Genomic DNA, 20,215 nt, shown 5'->3' on the forward strand with positions numbered 1-20,215 from the left:
AATATTTTAAGAGATGCCCAGATACTGCAGACTTAACAGTTGGAGAGTGTCCCAGACAGATGACATCCCACTTGCTGGCTGGACACAGAACAACCAGCAACAAACATACATCATTACACGTGACATCACTACAAGTGGTGGTAGTGCGCACGCGGGCGCCCAGTCCTGTTGCCGTTCCCTTTATGCCGGGGAAGGGATGTGCTCTGCCCACACTGTGAAGCCAGCCGCCGCAGTGACGCTGCCAATCAGTCGCTCTAAGGTGACGTTTCTGTATACCGTCAGCGCACCGCGACTTTCGGGCCTCGGCTGCGTCACACTGCCGGGGGGCAGGGGTATTTTGCCGGGCTGTCCGCCCGACAAAATCAGTGTTGGAAGCACCCTGGAATACGACGCCGGCAGTAAGGGGGTGAGTAGCGGCGGGTCGCAGCCGTGTAGGTCGCTGCTCTGTTTTCGGCTCCTGGAGATACTTACATGCACTGGCTCGGTGGGGAAGTGCCCTCTGCATAACAAGCCAGGAGTGCCACTGACTAGGTATGGGGCTGGCTTCTATTGTCAGCGGAGCTATAAACATCAGGGAGAAGGCTAGTGCACCACAGGTAGCAGCAGTCCGCTATTTTGCAGCACAGGCCAGGAATGTCTGTGCCCTCAGCATTGCCAGGGAGGCTGGCAGAACTGTGACACAGTATGTTTACATGAGCATTGCACTGCATTCAGAGAGGGCACTGCAACCTCTTGTGGCATCTCCATGGCCCCAGTCCTGCACTATGCTTTATTGCTGGTGGGGGATTTGCTGGATGGATTTAATTTTAATTGACATTTGTTTTAATTCATAGATCCTCCCCCAGTTATTATAACAGCTTATTTGTTCCAGGGTCTCTGCATGTACTGTAGGTACACCACAGTCTTGGTAACCTGGAGTAAATAAGAAAACCTCTGTGCCAATTTTGTCTGGACGCATGTACCACATATTAGCTGCGAGCACACTGCAAGTGACCCGCAGAGCAAGCGCAATCTCACTGCTGTTTTTTCAAGTTGGCTTTCTACATGTCAGCTGTTGTCTACAATAGTAAATAAATTAACCACCTAAAAAAAACAAAAAACCCAGCATAATCGGGTATTAGCAAAAATTTGACAAAATGCATGGGGAGAACCCAAACATTCCAGTGCTTGCCTTGTACCAACAGCCTGAGGTTCCTCTGCAGTAGTGTCAACCAGCCAGAAGCATATTACGATGGATAATGCACCGACAGCTTGGTCAGAACCTCTCCATAAGGGCAGGTTTTGTGTTGTGTTCCTGGTATACCTTGGTTAGTACCTACCCAAAGTGGGCCAAGGAAGGGAAACCAGTGACATGGTCATGGGAAGCATCTGTGGGATGTGCTGGAAAAACAAGTCCGAGCCATGGAGGCCCCACCTTGCAATTTATAGGACTTAAAGAATCTGCTGCTAATGTTCTGGTGCTAGATACCACAGGACTCCTTCAGAGGTCTTGTGGAGTCTGTGCCTTGAAGGATCAAAGCTGTTTTGGTGGCACAGGGGGGAGCTTCACAATATTAGGCAGGTAGTTGTAATGTTATGGCTGCTCCAATGTACTGTATGTCCTGTATAAAATAACTGTTATTAAATATTTCTTAGGGAGCAATTTGCTCCTTGCTGAAAACATTTGGGTTCTTCCCACACCCAGTGGATGTAGGGTGTCTCCAATAGTGAATGAAGTATGAGCATTTTCCACTGCACTACTGATCCCAGCTTGTCCTAGCATGTCTGTGGTTACATATGCATGCGCTTGTAGTGCTGAAAGTGACGGCATACACCTTGCTTCCAGAGCCGACTGGTAGTGCACCAAAATAAAATTGTGAAAAGAATAATCGGACCCCACATTATTTTATTTCAGATAAAAACACCTCTATACGAAACTCTGGCTAACCAATACAAATGGCTAAAAAGTATTTTTGTTTTTATTTTATATTTCAAAATAAACCCTAAACCCTACATACGTTTAATTGTACACAATGCTCCCTAATATCTAGGATTCAGACTTTGAAGATCCATCTGGCAGGTGACCGTGACCATGTTCTGTACTGTCTGCTTCTTTCTGTATTGTCTTCTATTTTGCCTTTGATAGTTTTATACAGTATTTCCAGTAACCTATTGTTTCTGGATATTACTGATACTTTACTTTTATTTTATAATTTTGCATTTGTTACATTTATCATCTAGTTTATTACCCAGTTCTTTATATATGGCAGTTTTTGGACAAGACAACTGTCTCGCCTTCACGCACTTTTCAGCTGTGTGTCTTGGGATGGGTTCTGCTGAGGCTGAACTCATCTTTGTTAAGACATGTATTCTTGTTTATGTCTTGCTTTTGTTTTTCCTTTCTTCCTAAGGTATCGTGTATAAACACACCCTGTTGACTCGCATTGTTGCTTTATTTTGCATTTGTTGTATGTGTCTTAGACTTTAGATGAAGTTCATTCCCCAGTACCTGCCTGCTATTTCTTACTATCATTTATGTGTTGAATGCACATTTTACATAAGACTTGTGTCTTTCCAGAGAGTTGTTCATGAGTGAATCTTCCTTCATGAAACATGGATGACAAGACTTCTGTGGGGAAGATCAGTGTGTCCTCTGATTCAGTGTCCACCCTGAACAGCGAGGACTTTGTGCTGGTTTACAAGCAAGGGGATGAAATGCATTCTGCAAATAATGGCAGCGATGATGAGAAGACCGGACTTAAGGTAAGACAAGGGCACAGTTTGTGTTTGTATAAACCAGCCTTAGTGTATTTTGTGTTTGTTTGTGTGTGTTGTAATTCCATAGGTGGTAAGGTCATATTGAATGTATAGGACTCGAGTCTGTGAAAAAGGTTTGTCCTTAACAAATACTGTGCGCTTGGTCTGTTTGTGTCTCTGCTCTTGCTGGGCCTGTTTTTGGATTTTCTACTACAAGTCAGCACTTGCCTGCACTCTGCTATAACGTTAGACTGGTTGTGTTCAGTTGCAGGTGTAGACTGCAGACAAGGAAAAGCTTGCACAATAAATATGAGGAATACTAGGGGTGACAAGATCTCCTTGAGAGTACTTGGTTAATAATTGTTCTTTTTGCCTCCATGTATTTGTTTTGTGGTTGCTTACTGTGCAATTTGGCAGTGTTTTATCAGCTACAAAAAAAAAAAAAAAAAAAAAAAAAGCCAGATCTCAATTGCTAACAGCAAGACTGAATGCCTTTCTCTCGGTGACCCTATTGCCAGACAGGCTTTTCCTAGCCCTACCACCTAGATGTGACTTCACATGTAATCAATGTATGGTTTCATTGGAAGGATACACATTATCCGCCAGATTGTTTTAATGCCATGGCAACTCTCACCCTTCACGGGTAATTGAATGGACCTTTTTGTTTTAGTTGCTTAAATCAAACAGCCAGACCTGGCTATGTGTGAGTCTTAATGAAGTTTGCTATGTCTCCATGGTTATACCCTTATATCCTGACTGGAAATTTGCTTTTTACTGATGACATTGGTTTGCAGATTTAAAAAAAAAAAAAAATAATGTGTAGGTAATGGGAAAGTTGCTTTATATAGGTGATATTGTACCCTTCGAAAATATATGTATGCAAACATATTATTGAAATAAATGATCTGTTGAGAATAAAATGGTTTTGTTGTGCATACAATATTTCCCATTCTACTAAACAGGAAACCCTATCTCCTCCTTGAAGATAAAGCAATACAAAGTATACGTTCATTATTTACTATTTATTTATTATCAGTTATCTATATAGCGCACACATATTCCGCAGCGCTTTACAGAGAGAATATTTGGCCATTCACCTCAGTCTTTGCCTCACTGGAGCTTACAATCTATGGGGGTCATTCAGCCCCCGAATGAACGCTAGGATTTTTCGCTGCGCAGGCGCATCGCATGGATACAAAGCGTATCGTTGCTGTGCGATGGATTGTACGAAGAAACCATTCGCACAGCCGATCGCAAGTAGATTGACAGGAAGAAGACATTTGTGGGTGGCAACTGACCGTTTTCAGGGAGTGGTCGGAAAATCGCAGGCGTGTCCAAGTGTTTGCAGGGTGGGTGTCTGACGTCAGTTCCGGCACCGGACAGACTGAAGTGATCGCAGCGACTGAGTAAGTCCTGGGAAACTCAGAAACTGCACAAAACTTTTTTGCACCGCTCGACTGCACATGCGTTTGCACACTTGCAAAGCAAAAATACACTCTGTGCATAAAACCCCTAGCGAGCGATCAGGTCTGAATTAGGCCCTATATTCTCTACCATACACACACACACACACACACACACACACACTCTCACTCACTCACTCACTCACTCACTCACTCACTCACTCACTCACTCTCTCACTCACTCTAGGGTTAATTTTATTGGGATCCCATTAACCTACCAGAATACTTTTGGATTGTGGGAGGAAACCGGAGTACCTGGAGTAATCCCTTGCATGTATGGGGAGAATATACAAACCCCACACAGTTAGGTTCATGGCGGGAATTGAACCCATGACTTTAGTGCTGTGAGGCAGTAATGCTAACCCTTACACTATCCGCATCTCTCCCCCCCTCCACACTCTAATGGGGGGTATTCAATTACCTTGCGGTTAAAATCCCCAAAGGGCTGGGAAAGGCTTTTCAATGGTATTCGCTGTCGGTGAGCAAATGCACACAGTTATTTGTGGACATGGTGCCATTTTACTAATGCTTCTTGCTCCTTGTTCTCATTTTTATTGCGAATGTTAAATGCAATTGAATCATTATTTTTTATTACTCAAGCAAGAATTCCTTTGTATGTGGCGAAGAAAATACCTTTGTAAATATTTTAAGAAAAAAAACAAACAAACAAACTAAAGGCCAGTACTCACTGGCAGATCTGGGGAGAGATGCGTGCTGAGCGAACCGCTCAGCACACATCTCTCCCCCCGCTCAGCACAGCGCGATGTGTGCTGAGCGTGCGGGGGGAGCGGGGGGAGCGGGGGGGGGGGGCAGCGCTCATTTCACCCAGCGGGTGAAGTGAGCGACCTGCTAGATAGGCCAATCTAGCGATAGCGGGGCTGCGCATCGCTATCGCTGTGGGGGCTACACAAGGAGAGATCACTGCTTAAAATCTAAGCAATCTAGTCGGATTGCTTAGATTTTAAGCAGCGATCGCTCCGTGAGTACCCCCCTTAAAGACCACACAAAAAAAAATCTGCTCGATGACTACAACTTGCTACGGCTATTGCAGCATGAGTCGTTTTGGTGCACCCTACCTTCTCTCTGCACTGTCAGCTGGCTGAGTTGTTTTGCCAGTGCATATGGTGGGAACCAGGTTCCTGATAGTTGCAAGTCAGTTGCGCAGTACTTTCTGTTTAGCACTCGCTGGAAACCAAAATAAGCTGCGTTTAGGTCTGCACTGGATACCGTAATAACACAGTGGGTTATAACGTTGTGCTTGTGAATTCTAATAACTGGGAGAAGAGGATGCTAGAAAGGACGAGGAACCCTATAAAAATGCCAGTGGAGGCACTGTGGTCACCGGTTGATGCTGTAATAATAATAATCGCTTGCCACTGGGTTCTGTTTAGGCCGGGTTTGCTTTGCATCATCAATATGGAAGTGATGTGGTTTAAGGTCTTGGGCAATCTGCTTTAGCCACGCTTTCTTTGGCGCATCACGTGCTTTTTGTCATCCATCTATAGGCATGTGTTATTTAGCCACTGGTATATGGTATATTTTTATGCTCCATTCTACAGACATGTACGAACTATCTTAAAATCTGTCTTTTAATATTAGATTCAATTGTGGGTTGGTTTTGGTATAGTTTTCAGATGTTTTCATTTCTCCTGCGGTCTGTTAGTTTTGCTTGTAGTATGTTTTGTAAGCATCTCATGTGGAAACGTTCCAGCCTTGTTAGGTAGTTTTTAAGGATTGTCAATGATTCTGAACCATAAAGTAAGATTGGGGCAGATGTATTAAGCCTGGAGACTGCATAAGGAAGTGATAAACCAGTGATAAGTGCAAGGTGATAAACACACCAGTCAGTCAGCTCCTAACTGTTAATTTACATTTTGGAGCTGATTGTCTGGTGTGTTATCACCTTGCACTTATCGCTGGTTTATCACTTCCTTATGCCTTCTCCAGGTTAATACATATGCCCCAATGTTCTAATTGATGCATTGAATACCTTTTTTTAATTTTTGTGTCAGCCACTAGATGGCGCCCAAACGGCTATTCAATTGTAACTCGTTCAGATGCGATTGCTGCTGGCTCCTGCGTTTCAGCTCGCATCCCCTAGGGGTGGCAAGCAGAAATGCAAAAAAAGTGACCCTTTGGGTTGCACTCATTAGTTTAGTCGAATTTATCTGCATTACGCGGCTAAACCAGACTGCTATGGGTGCGATATGCACAATAAGAAAAGATCATTTGAATATCGCCCTGTGATTTCCAGTCACTTTAGACGGGAGATAGGGCGGAATTCAATTATGTTATCACGCCCAAAGTCTGATGCTGTAAGGCTGGATGAATCCCAGGAGCCAGTTTGTAAAGTCCTTTCCGCAATGGTAGATGGATGCAGCTCTTGCTTTCTTTTCCTCCTTAAAGCATCCTCTTGTATCCTACAGTTGACCTACCTGCACTCGGTTTGCTGGTTTTTATTTTTGTGGTAAAATAGAATTTTGGTCAGTGATGTCCTGTGACACAGGAATAATCTGTTGTAATGACCTCTAGCTTCCTCAGGAATGTATTGTTGTAATAATATGCTATGTTTAATCTGTAGATTGTTGGAAATGGGAGTGAGCAGCAACTTCAGAAAGAACTTGAGGATGTGTTAATGGACACGCCAGCAGAAGACCGGGACCAACCTGCAGAGAAGGTGGAAAAAGAACATCTTGAGGATGATCTGGATGAGTCCTCAAATGAAACCTCCTCTGCATCTTCCAGCATCAACCCATCGTCTGTAGGACTGCAGAAGCAAGACTTGAGTCTGCCGGTGAAACCAGCACAGCAAGGTAATAAGGGTGTCATTTATTACTTGGTGAAACGTAATACGGGTTGAGTATCCCATATCCAAATATTCCGAAATACGGAATATTCTGAAATACGGACTTTTTTGAGTGAGAGTGAGATAGTGAAACCTTTGTTTTCTGATGGCGCAATGTACACAAATTTTGTTTAATGCACAAAGTTATTAAAAATATTGTATTAAATGACCTTCAGGCTGTGTGTATAAGGTGTATATGAAACATAAATGATTTGTGTGAATGTATACACACTTTGTTTAATGTACACAGTTATAAAAAATATTGGCTAAAATGACCTTCCGGCTGAGTGTATAAGGTCTATATGAAACATAAATGCATTCTGTGCTTAGACTTGGGTCCCATTGCCATGATATCTCATTATGGTATGCAATTATTCCAAAATACGGAAAAATCCGATATCCAAAATAACTCTGGTCCCGAGCATTTTGGATAAGGGATACTCAACCTGTAGTTACAAATACTTTTTAAGCTTATTTCATTCTTTGTTACTTTTAACGGTTTGGCCAATCTGTAGTACATATAGTACAGTAGCATATATATTTTTTTTTCTCTATCGTCCTTGTGGATGCTGGGGTTCCTGAAAGGACCATGGGGAATAGCGGCTCCGCAGGAGACAGGGCACAAAAAGTAAAGCTTTCCGATCAGGTGGTGTGCACTGGCTCCTCCCCCTATGACCCTCCTCCAGACTCCAGTTAGATTTTTGTGCCCGGCCGAGAAGGGTGCAATCTAGGTGGCTCTCCTAAAGAGCTGCTTAGAGAAAGTTTAGCTTAGGTTTTTTATTTTACAGTGAGTCCTGCTGGCAACAGGATCACTGCAACGAGGGACTTAGGGGAGAAGGAGTGAACTCACCTGCGTGCAGGATGGATTGGCTTCTTGGCTACTGGACATCAGCTCCAGAGGGACGATCACAGGTACAGCCTGGATGGTCACCGGAGCCGCGCCGCCGGCCCCCTTGCAGATGCTGAAGTAAGAAGAGGTCCAGAATCGGCGGCTGAAGACTCCTGCAGTCTTCTAAAGGTAGCGCACAGCACTGCAGCTGTGCGCCATTTTCCTCTCAGCACACTTCACACGGCAGTCACTGAGGGTGCAGGGCGCTGGGAGGGGGGCGCCCTGGGAGGCAAATGAAGACCTTTTTTGGCGAAAAATACCTCACATATAGCCCCCAGAGGCTATATGGAGATATTTAACCCCTGCCAAGATTCACTAAATAGCGGGAGACGAGCCCGCCGAAAAAGGGGCGGGGCCTATCTCCTCAGCACACAGCGCCATTTTCTCTCACAGAAAGCCTGGAGAGAAGGCTCCCAGGCTCTCCCCTGCACTGCACTACAGAAACAGGGTTAAAACAGAGAGGGGGGGCACTGATTTTGGCGATATTGAGATATATATAAAGATGCTATAAGGGAAAACACTTATATAAGGTTGTCCCTATATAATTATAGCGTTTTGGTGTGTGCTGGCAAACTCTCCCTCTGTCTCCCCAAAGGGCTAGTGTGGGTCCTGTCCTCTGTCAGAGCATTCCCGGTGTGTGTGCTGTGTGTCGGTACGTGTGTGTCGACATGTATGAGGACGATGTTGGTGAGGAGGCGGAGAAATTGCCTGTAATGGTGATGTCACTCTCTAGGGAGTCGACACCGGAATGGATGTCTTATTTAGGGAATTACGTGAGAATGTCAACACGCTGCAAGGTCGGTTGACGACGTGAGACGGCCGACAAACTATTAGTACCGGTCCAGGCGTCTCAGAAACACCGTCAGGGGCGTTAAAAACACCCATTTACCTCAGTCGGTCGACACAGACACAGACACGGACACTGAATCCAGTGTCGACGGTGAATAAACAAACGTATTTCTCATTAGGGCCACACGTTAAGGGCAATGAAGGAGGTGTTGCATATTTCTGATACTACAAGTACCACAAAAAAGGGTATTATGTGGGAGTGAAAAAACTACCTGTAGTTTTTCCTGAATCAGATAAAATAAAATGAAGTGTGTGATGATGCGTGGGGTTACCCCGATAGCAAATATTGGCGTTATACCCTTTCCCGCCAGAAATTAGGGCGCGTTGGGAAACACCCCTTAGGGTGATAAGGCGCTCACACGCTTATCAAGTGGCGTTACCGTCTCCAGATACGGCCGCCCTCAAGGAGCCAGCTGATAGGAAGCTGGAAAGATATCCTAAAAAGTATATACACACATACGGTGGTTATACTGCGACCAGCGATCGCCATCAGCCTGGAGATGCAGTGCTGGGTTGGCTTGGTCGGATTCCCTGACTGAAAATATTTTATTCATATAGAGCATTTAATAGGATGCATTCTATATATATGTACGTGAGATGCACAGAGGGATATTTGCTCTCTGGCATCAAGATAAGTACGTTGTCCATATCACCCAGAAGATGTCATGGACACGACAGTGGTCAGGTGATACAGATCCCATACGGCACATGGAAGTATTGCCGTATAAAGGGAAGGAGTTAGTTGGGGTCGGTCCATCGGACGGCAACAGCTGGGAAATCCAACCTTTTTACCCCAAGTTACATCTCAGCTGAAAAAGACACCGTCTTTTCAGCCTCAATCCTTCCTTTCCCATGAGGGCATGCAGGCAAAAGGCCAGTCATATCTGCCCAGACATAGAGGTAAGGGAAGTAGACTGCAGCAGGCAGCCCCTTCCCAGGAAAAGAAGCCCTCCACCGCGTCTGCCAAGTCCTCAGCATGACGCTGGGGCCATGCAAGCGGACTCAAGGTGGGGGGGTAGTCTCAAGAGTCTCAGCGCGCAGTGGGATCACTCGCAGGTTGACCCCTAGATAGTACAAGTATTATCCCAGGGGTACAGATGGGAGAGTCGAGACATCTTCTCCTCGCAGGTTTCTGAAGTCTGCTTTACCAACGGCTCCCTCCGACAGGGAGGCAGCATTGGAAACAATTCACAAGCTGTATATCCAGCAGGTGATAAATCAAAGTACCCCTCCTACAACAAGGAAAAGGGTATTATTTTTCCACACTATATTGTGGTACTGACGCCAGACGGCTTGGTGAGACATAGTCTAAACTGAAATCTTTGAACACTTACATAAAAGGTTCAAATCGAGATGGAGTCACTCAGAGCAGTGATAGCGAACCGGAAAAAAGGGGACTATATGGTGTCCCTGGACATCAAGGATTACCTCCATGTCCAAATTTGCCCTTCTCAACAAGGGTACCTCTGGTTCGTGGTACAGAACTGTCAATATCAGTTTCAGACGATGCCGTTTGAATTATCCACGGCACCCCGGGCCTTTTACCAAGGTAATGGCCGAAAAGATGTTTCTTCAAAGAAAAAAGGCATCTAAATTATCCCTTACTTGGACGATATCCTGAAAAGGGCAAGTTCCAGAGAACAGTTGGAGGTCGGAAGAGCACTATCTAAAGTAGTTCTACGACAGCACGACTGGATTCTAAATATTCCAAGAATCGCAGCTGTTTTCCGACGATACGTCTGCTGTTCCTAGGAATGATTCTGGGCATAGTCCAGAAAAAGGTGTTCCTCCGGGAGGAAAAAGCCAAGGAGTTATTCGACCTAGTCAGAAACCTCCTAAAACCAGGCCAAGTATCAGTGCATCAATGCACAGGAGTCCTGGGAAAAATGGTGGCTTCTTACGAGGCGATTCCATTCGGCAGATCTCAGGGGATTTGCTGGACGAATGGTCCGGATCGCATTTTCAGATGCATCAGCGGATAATCCTGTCTCCAAGGACAAGGGTGTCTCTTCTGTGGGGGCTGCAGAGTGCTCATCTTTTAGAGGGCAGCACACTCAGCATTCAGGACTGTGTTCTGGGGACCACGGATACCAGCCTGAGAGGCTGGGGAGTAGTCACACAGGGAAAAAATTTCCAAGGAAGTGTGGTCAAGTCTGGAGACTTCTCTCCACATGAATATACTGGAGCTAAGGGCAATTTACAATGCTCTGAGCCTAGGAAGACTCCTGCTTCAAAGTCAACCGGTGCTGATCCAGTAGGACATCATCATGGCGGTCGCCCACGTTATCAGACGGGGCGACACAAGAAGCAGGAGGGCAATGACAGCAAGGATTCTTCGCTGGGCGGAAAATCATGTGATAACACTGTCAGCAGTGTTCATTCCGGGAGTGGGCAACTGGGAAGATTTCCTCAGCATAAATGAATTCCACCCGGAAAAGTGGAAACTTAATCTGGAAGTTTCCACATGATTGTAAACCGTTGGGAAAGACCAAAGGTGGTTATGATGGCGTCCCACCTGAAGCGCCAGGTCAAGAGACACTCAGGCAATAGCTGGGACGCTCTGGTAACACCGTCGGTGTACCAGTCGGTGTATGTGTTCCATCCTCTGCTTTTCATACCCAATGTATTGAAAATGATAGGAAGGAGAGGAGTAAGAACTATACTCGTGGCTCCGGTTTGGCCAAGAAGGACTTGGTTCCCGGAACTTCAAGAGATACTAAGAAGGGTCTTGATTCGGCAAGAACCGTGTCTGTTCCGGGACTTACCGCAGCTGCGTTGACGCCAAGGCGGGTGAACGCCGGATCCTAAGGGAAAGAGGCATTCCGGAAGAGGTCATCCCTACCCTGGTCAGAGCCAGGAAGGAGGTGACCGCACAACATTATCACCACTTAGGTGAAAATATGTGCCAGGGTGTGAGTCCAGGAAGGCTCCACGGAAGAATTTCAACTAGGTTAATTTCTACATTTCCTGCAAACAGGAGTGTCTATGGGTCTCAAATTGGGTCCATTTAAGGTTCAAATTTCGGCCTGTTGATTTTCTTCCAGAAAGAAATTGGCTTCAGTTCCTGAAGTCCAGAAGTTGTTAAGGGAGTACTGCATATACAGCCCCTTTGATGTCTCCAGTGGCACTGGGCGATCTCAACGTAGTTTTGGGATTCCTAAAAAATCACATTGGTTTAAACAACTCAAATCTGTGGATTTGATATATCTCACATGGAAAATGACCATGCTGTTGGTCCTGGCCTCGGCCAGGCGAGTGTCAGAATTGGCGGCTTTATCTCACAAAGCCATATCTGATTGTCCATTCGGACAGAGCAAAGCTGCGGACTCGTCCCCAGTTTCTCCTTAAGGTGGTGTCAGCGTTTCACCTGAACCAGCTTATTGTGGTACCTGCGGCTACTAGGGACTTGGAGGACTCCAAGTTGCTGGATGTTATCAGGGCCCTGAAAATATAGTTTCCAGGTTGGCTGGAGTCAGGAAATCTGACTTGCTGTTTATCCTGTATGCACCCAACAATGCTGGGTGCTTCTGCTTCTAAGCAGTCGATTGCTCGTGGGATTGGTAGCACAATTCAACTTGCACATTCTGTGGCAGGCCTGCCACAGTCTAAATCTGTTAAGGCCCATTCCACAAGGAAGGTGGGCTCATCTTGGGCGGCTGCCCGAGGGGTCTCGGCATTACAACTTTGCCGAGCAGCTACGTGGTCGGGGGAGAACACGTTTGTAAAATTCTACAAATTTGATACCCTGGCAAAAGAGGACCTGGAGTTCTCTCATTCGGTGCTGCAGAGTCATCCGCACTCTCCCGCCCGTTTGGGAGCTTTGGTATAATCCCCATGGTCCTTTCAGGAACCCCAGCATCCACAAGGACGATAGAGAAAATAAGAATTTACTTACCGATAATTCTATTTCTCGGAGTCCGTAGTGGATGCTGGGCGCCCATCCCAAGTGCGGATTATCTGCAATACTTGTACATAGTTATTGCTAACTAAATCGGGTTATTGTTGTTGTGAGCCATCTTTTCAGAGGCTCCGCTGTTATCATACTGTTAACTGGGTTCAGATCACAGGTTGTACAGTGTGATTGGTGTGGCTGGTATGAGTCTTACCCGGGATTCAAAATTCCTCCCTTATTGTGTACGCTCGTCCGGGCACAGTACCTAACTGGAGTCTGGAGGAGGGTCATAGGGGGAGGAGCCAGTGCACACCACCTGATCGGAAAGCTTTACTTTTTGTGCCCTGTCTCCTGCGGAGCCGCTATTCCCCATGGTCCTTTCAGGAACCCCAGCATCCACTACGGACTCCGAGAAATAGAATTATCGGTAAGTAAATTCTTATTTTTTTTCCCCCCACCAAGAAATGACCCTGAAGTATCTTGTGTCTTATGATATGCTTCTTGTGACTTATCTAAGTTATTGAATGAAGCCTTATCTGAGCTGCTGTATAGCTTCCTGTATGTTTTTCTTAAATCCTTACTATTGCTTGGCATACATTATACAGTTTTCTCTGCGATCTGCCTGATGTCATTGGATTGCCCGGATAATTGTACTGTATATCTGTGCGATCGATGCGACAATATCGATTGGTCGGGCGTGGTTAATCATCCAGCATGTCTGTCTGATGTGACTTTTTTTAAGTTACAAGTTGGCTGCATCAGGCAGTGTATGCACTGCCACAGCTAACAGACGGTGGACCAGAGAGATGTCTCCTCCCCAGGGGTGGAGCACAGATATTGTGGACAACACACAGAGATCTCACCGTGTATAGGGGCCCATATGTCAGCAATCACAATATAATGAATTACAGATTGTGACTTTATTTTTTTTAAAATAATTTAAAGATTCCCCAGTCCACCAGTCTGCGCCCATACATTTCAGTTATTTGCCACCGATTTACAGATTATTTTCAGCAAATACAGATCTGCCGTTCTTGAAAAGCTCTTAATTTTGCTAGAAATTGTCTGCAAATCAGCTCATTGTTACCATACACTGACAATCTACAGCCTTGATTGGTCACTGAAATGCAACGTGTTCAAAACCCTGATTACTTTTTGATTGGCATTGGCAATCTGTGAACCCCATACAGTGCGTATTTCTTGGGACAGTCATCTGCAAAATACAAAATGACCAATTACAGATTTATGAGGGCCTGATATCTGCTGGCTGTCAGGATGTCGGATAAAGTGTCTGTCAGGCATTGTATCCGATCGTGTATGCCCAGCATATGTAATCAGTAGTGATGGGTGTATACAATCAGGGGAAGCCACATCCCATGGACTACGCTTGTGCTGCTAATGAATAGATTGAGAAGCTTTAGGGTCGAATGTTACAGGCATTTACCATGGCATGAGGGGTGCCATGTATAAAGTTCTTCCCAAGTGGAACCATTTGTTCAAAAGTTTTTACTCAGTGAAGCCAAGATACCATTCTACCATTTTCTGTGATGATCTGTTCTATTTAGTCCATGCAAAGAATCACAGGGCCCCCAAATAATAATAAATACAAATAGAGAAACAAGATTATATGTCCTGAATAATGTACAGCCATATGTGTTTGCTTGTGGGAAAAATAAAGTATGGAACAGTAAATAGCATATCGCAAATAGCAGCTAAAACATAGGATAGTCCGGTATGAGTAGACATAGAATAATTACTAAAGGGCTGCGTCTTTATGGTAGTGAGTGACAAAATTTTGTGTGTGGGATGGGAGGAGAGGGGTGGCTGGTGGAAAGCAGCTTTGTGTGTGTGTGTTGGGGTGGTGGCTGGTAATCATGGTACACAAGTGTAGCGATCATCTACATGGAAGCAGTTAAGTGTTGCAAATGTAGAAATAATATACAGCGAATGCAGCTTTTTCTTACGCAAGGTTCTGTTGTGCTTCATCTTCAATGTTGTACATGTTTAACTCACAAGAGTTGGTTTTAAAGGCGCAGCCCAGCATATGTAGTACACTCTGAGTGGTCTTTCACTGTGTCTGCGATGCAAGTAAGACGCAAACTTTACCGCTACACCTCTGAGTGGATCAGTCACACCGGGCGTCTTGCCATGTGGTGTATGAGGACACATCTGTACATCAGTCCATGTGCACCAATGTGAGCAGCTAAGTGTTGAATATATGGCATTGATCGCGCTGAGCCCAAAAAAAAGTAGGTCCCAGGGACCACTCACTTTTAAAAATGGGGGTCCTACCGGTCCTTTTCTGGGTCCCATCGGAATGAAGGTTTTTATTAATCTTATTTGGACACTACAAAAGTGTTGCAAGGTGGGGGGATGGGCTAACAGTGCTGATGGGCTGCATAACATGCAGGATACCCTGCACCAGAGCTGTGTAACTAGACATGTTGGGGCTCTTTGGCAGAAAGTAAATTGTAGCTCCACCCCCAGGCACTATAGGCGGTGCGCGCCGAAGGCGCGTTGCAAAAATTTAGGGGCATGGCTTCACGGGGAAGGGGCGTGACCACATAATAGTAGCAATTAACATTACACCACACCATAGTGCCGCTTATACACATTGCGCCAGGTAGAACCTCCTATACACTTTGCGCCAGGCAGAGCACGTTATACACTTTGCGCCAGGCAGAGCACGTTATACACTTTGCGCCAGGCAGAGCACGTTAAACACTTTGCGCCAGGCAGAGCACGTTATACACTTTGCGCCAGGCAGAGCACAGTTCATGAGATGGTGGAGGACACTATGAATGGGGAGGCACTGAGCAGGATGGGAAGTGGGCAGAGAGATGGTGGTGGGATGCGGGATCACTAGGCAGTAGAAGGGGGTACACTGGACTGAATGAGGGGCTGCATGTAATGGGACTGGCTGGTGGGGTTCTTGCAGAGGGGCAGTGAGATGGGGGCAGGGGGCTGGTTGGGGGAGGGAAGAGGGAGTTCATGAGATGGTGGGGGACACTATGAATGGGGAGGCACTGAGTAGGGTGGGAAGGTGGCAGTGAGATAGGGGGGGGTCACCGGCCTTATGAGGTGTCAGGCGCTTCCCCGCTGCGGGGCCACCATCCTTAGGGGTTGTTTGTTCAGTGGGGCACTGCTCCTTAGCTGTCACAGCCGCAGCTAGGGGGGGGTCCCCCGGTTCACCGTGCTTCTGAACGCGGGCGCGGAGTACGGGACCCTCCTGGGGGGGTCCCGCTAAGATCTCCCGTGTAGACTGGCTCACAATTGCTTAGATTAGCATTTGTTGTGATGTTTTTAATCTGAAAGGTGACATTGCCAGTATAAAAAATAACTATAGCTACAGCGCCATTGGAGGGGGCGGAGCTAACTCAGAGCGGGACCAGAGGCATTTTGGTGCCTTTCTCTGCTTACTGCAGCCATGGACAGCACACACCGCGCTTCCTGACTCCTCAGACATACTGGATATCTGATACAGGGTGTAGCAAAGGGTGAGAGCCGTTATTGTACACTATCTGGGTCCTCTACAGGACAGAATTTACTAGTGTTTATTGTGATAAAGTTAGCTGGCAACCTCACTGGGGCTGTACAGCTAGGGGTCTCTCTGTGTGTCTCCTCTCACATACAGTAGGGCAGGCTTGCAATATATTACTGTCTGTGTGTATGTGTCTGTGATTATGCTTACTGTGAAACATGGGTAAACACAAGCTCTGCAGTGTATGCAACACCAGATTCTCTCCATTATCATCTGATTCTGTTTCATGTGAACAATGCAGCCAATATTCACAAATCGGTGAAGGGGCTGGGGAAGAGTGTTCATAGCCCGCATGGCTCGTGTCTCTTAAAAATATGATGTCTGATATGTCATCTCAGCTCACTGCTAATGTTCAGAAAACTCAGCTACTACAGGCTGTTGCAGATTTAGATGCTACGGCAGATATTACACAGCCCCCCTCCTCTCATGCAGGGCAGCGTGGTTTGCCTGCTTCACTATCCGACACAGATGAGGAAATTCAAGAGGATGGTGAGGACTTGAACCCCGTTACTGGGGATCCTGATTCTGCTCAGGGTATTGAAGCCCTAATTCTGGCTATACGGGACGTGTAAAAGCTCCCTCTAGAGGACACTGCGTCACAGCAGTCGTTTTTCTTTACACAAAACAAGTCTGATGTCACTTTCCCTGATTCTGCAGAGTTAGATGACCTATTCAAGCTGGCCTGGAAAATCCAGAAAATAAATAAATAAATTCCAAGTGTTAACGTTTTTGCGCACTTTCCCATTTACTCCTGTAGGTAGGAAATTTTGAGAGGAACCCCCGGGGGTTGATGTATAAGTCTCTTGACTGCCCAAAAAGACGCTGCTGCCTGCCCCGGGCTCCTTTACCATAAAGGATCCGGGAGATAGGAAAATAGAAGCTACCCTCAAATCTATTTACATGGCAGCAGGTGTATCGCAAAGGCCGGTCATTGCGGGTTGCTGGATGACCCATGCCATTTATTCATGGGCCACTCAAATTCAGGAGGGCCTCTCCGGAGCTATGCTCCTGGTCACTATGGTGACTCTCCTCAAGCACAACCAGGACACTACACGTGTCTTCTGTGATTCGCTCAAGGAGATGGGGAACATTAATGCTAGGGCTTATGCCATGGCAGTGTCGGCGCGCAAGGCCTTGTAGTTGCGTTAATGGATAGCGGACGTTAATGGATAGCGGACGCGGAATCCAAACGCAGTGTGGAATCCCTCCCCTTTTCAGGGGAATGGGTCTTTGGGGTTGAATTGGATACATGGATTTTCAAAGTTACGGATGAGAAATCCACGTTTCTCCCCTCTGGGGCCGCGCCGGCGAGACGCTCCTACCTGGGGGTTGTCTGTACAGTCTTTTCGGTCTCACAGATTTCGATCTAAGACCAGAGGTGCCTCCAATGCGACTAGAGGCACCAGAGGTAAGTCAAGAAAACCTGCAAGCACTAGCTCTCAGGAACAGACCACCAGTTCTGCTTCCACTAAGGCCTCAGCATGACTGTGCTTACCCACCCCGAGGAGATCTCGATGTGGGAGCTCGACTGCGTCACTTCAGCCGCCTCTGGGAGGCTTCCTGTCAGGATACCTGGGTCAGGGATCTCGTTTTTCACGGCTACAAGCTGGATTTCGACAGTGCTCCTCCCCAACGATTTTTCAAATCAAGCTTACCAGCTTTGGAGGATATGCAGGTTATGTTGTAACAGGCCATCCTAAAGTTGGTCCAGTCCCAAGTCATTGTTCCAGAACCAATACCACAACGAGGCAAGGGTTATTACGCCAACCTGTTCGTCGTGCCGAAACCGGACGGTTCGGTAAGATCCATTCTGAATCTAAAGTCCTTGAATCCTTACTTGAAGATGTTCAAGTTCAAAATGGAATCATTGCGAGCAGTGATTGCGGGCCTGGAAGAACAGGAATTCATGGTCTCCTTGGCTATCAAGGATGCCTTCCTCCCATATTCCAATTTAGCCGCCTGATCAGCCGTTCCTGAGGTTTGCCCTGCTGGACAATCATTACCAATTCCAGGCGCTACCCTTCGGCCTGTCCACAGCTCCGAGGGTGTTCACAAAGGTGATCGCGGAGATGATGTTCCAGCTCTGGGTCCAGGGAGTCAATATTGTCCCTTACCTGGACAATCTTCTGATCAAAGCAAGATCCAGGGAGCTTTTGTTGCTCCATATCGACCGCACTATCCAACTTCTGTCATGCCATGGGTGGATTCTCAACTTACAGAAGTCCCACCTGGAGCCGTCTCAGCTGCTCCTGTTCCTGGGGATATTGCTGGATACTGTGGTCCAGAAGGTGTTCCTACCAGAGGACAAGGTTAGATCACTCCAGGAGATGGTCTGCATGGTGCTCCATCCTACTCAAGTGTCCATCCATCTTTGCGTAAGATTGTTGGGAAAGATGGTCGCTGCATGCGAGAAGTGTCAACAATAATCCTCTGGGCGGAAAGAAACGCAAGGGCGATGTTCGCTACTTTCATTCTGGTTGTGGACAACTGGGAAGCGGACTTCCTGAGTCCTCACGATCTCCACCCGGGGGAGTGGGGTCTCCACCATCAGGTGTTTCAACAGATCATCCACCGGTGGGGCTCCCCCAGATAGACATGATGGCTTCTCGGCTCAACAAGACGCTTCACTGATATTGCTCACGAACCAGGGACCCTCAGGGGCGGGCAGTGGATGACCTGACGTCGCCTTGGCCTTACCGGCTGGTCTACCTGTTTCCTCTAATTTCGTTGCTCCCAAGGGTGCTTGAGCGTATCCGAAATCGGGGAGTCCAAGCAATTCTGATTGCCAAGGATTGGCCTCGGAGGGCGTGGTACGCGGATCTTCTGGACATGTCCGTCGAAGACACTTGGCCTCTACCTCTCAGAAGAGATCTTCAACAAGGAACGATCGTCTACCCAGACTTACGGCGACTTCATTTGACGGCGTGGAAGTTGAGCGGGAACATCCTGGCTCACAAGGGCCTTTCAAAAAGGTTATTGCTACCATGGTTCAGGCCAGGAAACCTGTGACGTCAAAACACTATTATCATATCTGGGGAAGATAAGTCTCTTGGTACGAGGAACCCACGTATCTTCCTGCGGACTTCCATTTGGGACGTTTCTTATGTTTCCTGCAGGCTGGTGTGAATAAGGGCTTACGTCTGGGTTCATTAAGGTCCAGATTCAGCTCTCCATTTTCTTCCAGAAGAAATTGGCAGTGTTGCCAGAAGGTCAGACCTTCTTGCAAGGGGTACTCCACATACAACTTCCTTTTGTGCCGCCTACGGCACCCTGGGATTTGAATGTGGTTTTGGAGTTTTTACAGTTCTCCTGGTTTGAACCTTTTTGATGACGGTAGAAGACAAGTACCTCACGTGGAAGACTGTGATGTTACTGGCCCTGGCCTCTGCTTGACGTGTCCCAGAATTGGGGACCTTGTCGTGTAAAAGTCTGTACTTGGTCTTTTACGAGGACAGAGCGGATCTCCGGACTAGACAGCAGTTCCTGCCGAAGGTTGTCTCCGCGTTTCACCTGAATCAACCTATTGTGGTTCCGTCCGCTTCTGATGCTTCTGCTCCTCCGGCGGCATTGGATGCTGTGCGTGCCTTGAAAAATCTATATCAAGCGACCTGCTCGGATCAGAAAGACGGATTCTTTGTTTGTGCTCTATGATGCGCAAAAACAAGGTTGCCCTGCTTTGAAGTAGTCCATTGCTCATTGATTTGGCTTACTATCCAACAGGCCTATATGTCTGCAGCCTTACCTGTTCCTAAGTCTCTGAAGGCCCTCTCTACAAGATCAGTGGGCTCTTCCTGGGCGGCTGCACGTGGAGTCTTGGCCTTGCAACTATGCCAAGCTGCTACCTGGTTGGGGAAGAAAACCTTTGAAGTTCTACAAATTTGATACCCTGGCCAAAGAGGATACCCAGTTTGGGCAGGCAGTGCTGCAGCAGTCTCCGCAAGTTCCGGCCCCATTCTGGAAGCTTTGGGACGTCCCCATCGTACTAGATTCCCCAATATCC

The 20,215-nt window shown here is 46.7% G+C and overlaps 1 protein-coding gene across 1 annotated transcript; it reads left to right on the plus strand.

Moving 5' to 3' along the window:
• Positions 1–419: 419 nt before the first annotated feature.
• On the plus strand, positions 420–18,178 carry LOC134949782 (rab GTPase-activating protein 1-like). The gene is made up of 6 exons (XM_063938515.1): positions 420–531; positions 2,558–2,742; positions 6,781–7,012; positions 17,574–17,623; positions 17,906–18,013; positions 18,059–18,178. The coding sequence occupies exons 2-6, from the start codon at positions 2,593–2,595 to the stop codon at positions 18,176–18,178; spliced, it is 660 nt and encodes a 219-aa protein (XP_063794585.1). The 5' UTR covers positions 420–531; positions 2,558–2,592.
• Positions 18,179–20,215: the final 2,037 nt, after the last annotated feature.

Source organism: Pseudophryne corroboree, chromosome 8 (assembly GCF_028390025.1).
Source record: "Pseudophryne corroboree isolate aPseCor3 chromosome 8, aPseCor3.hap2, whole genome shotgun sequence".
NCBI lineage: Eukaryota > Metazoa > Chordata > Amphibia > Anura > Myobatrachidae > Pseudophryne > Pseudophryne corroboree.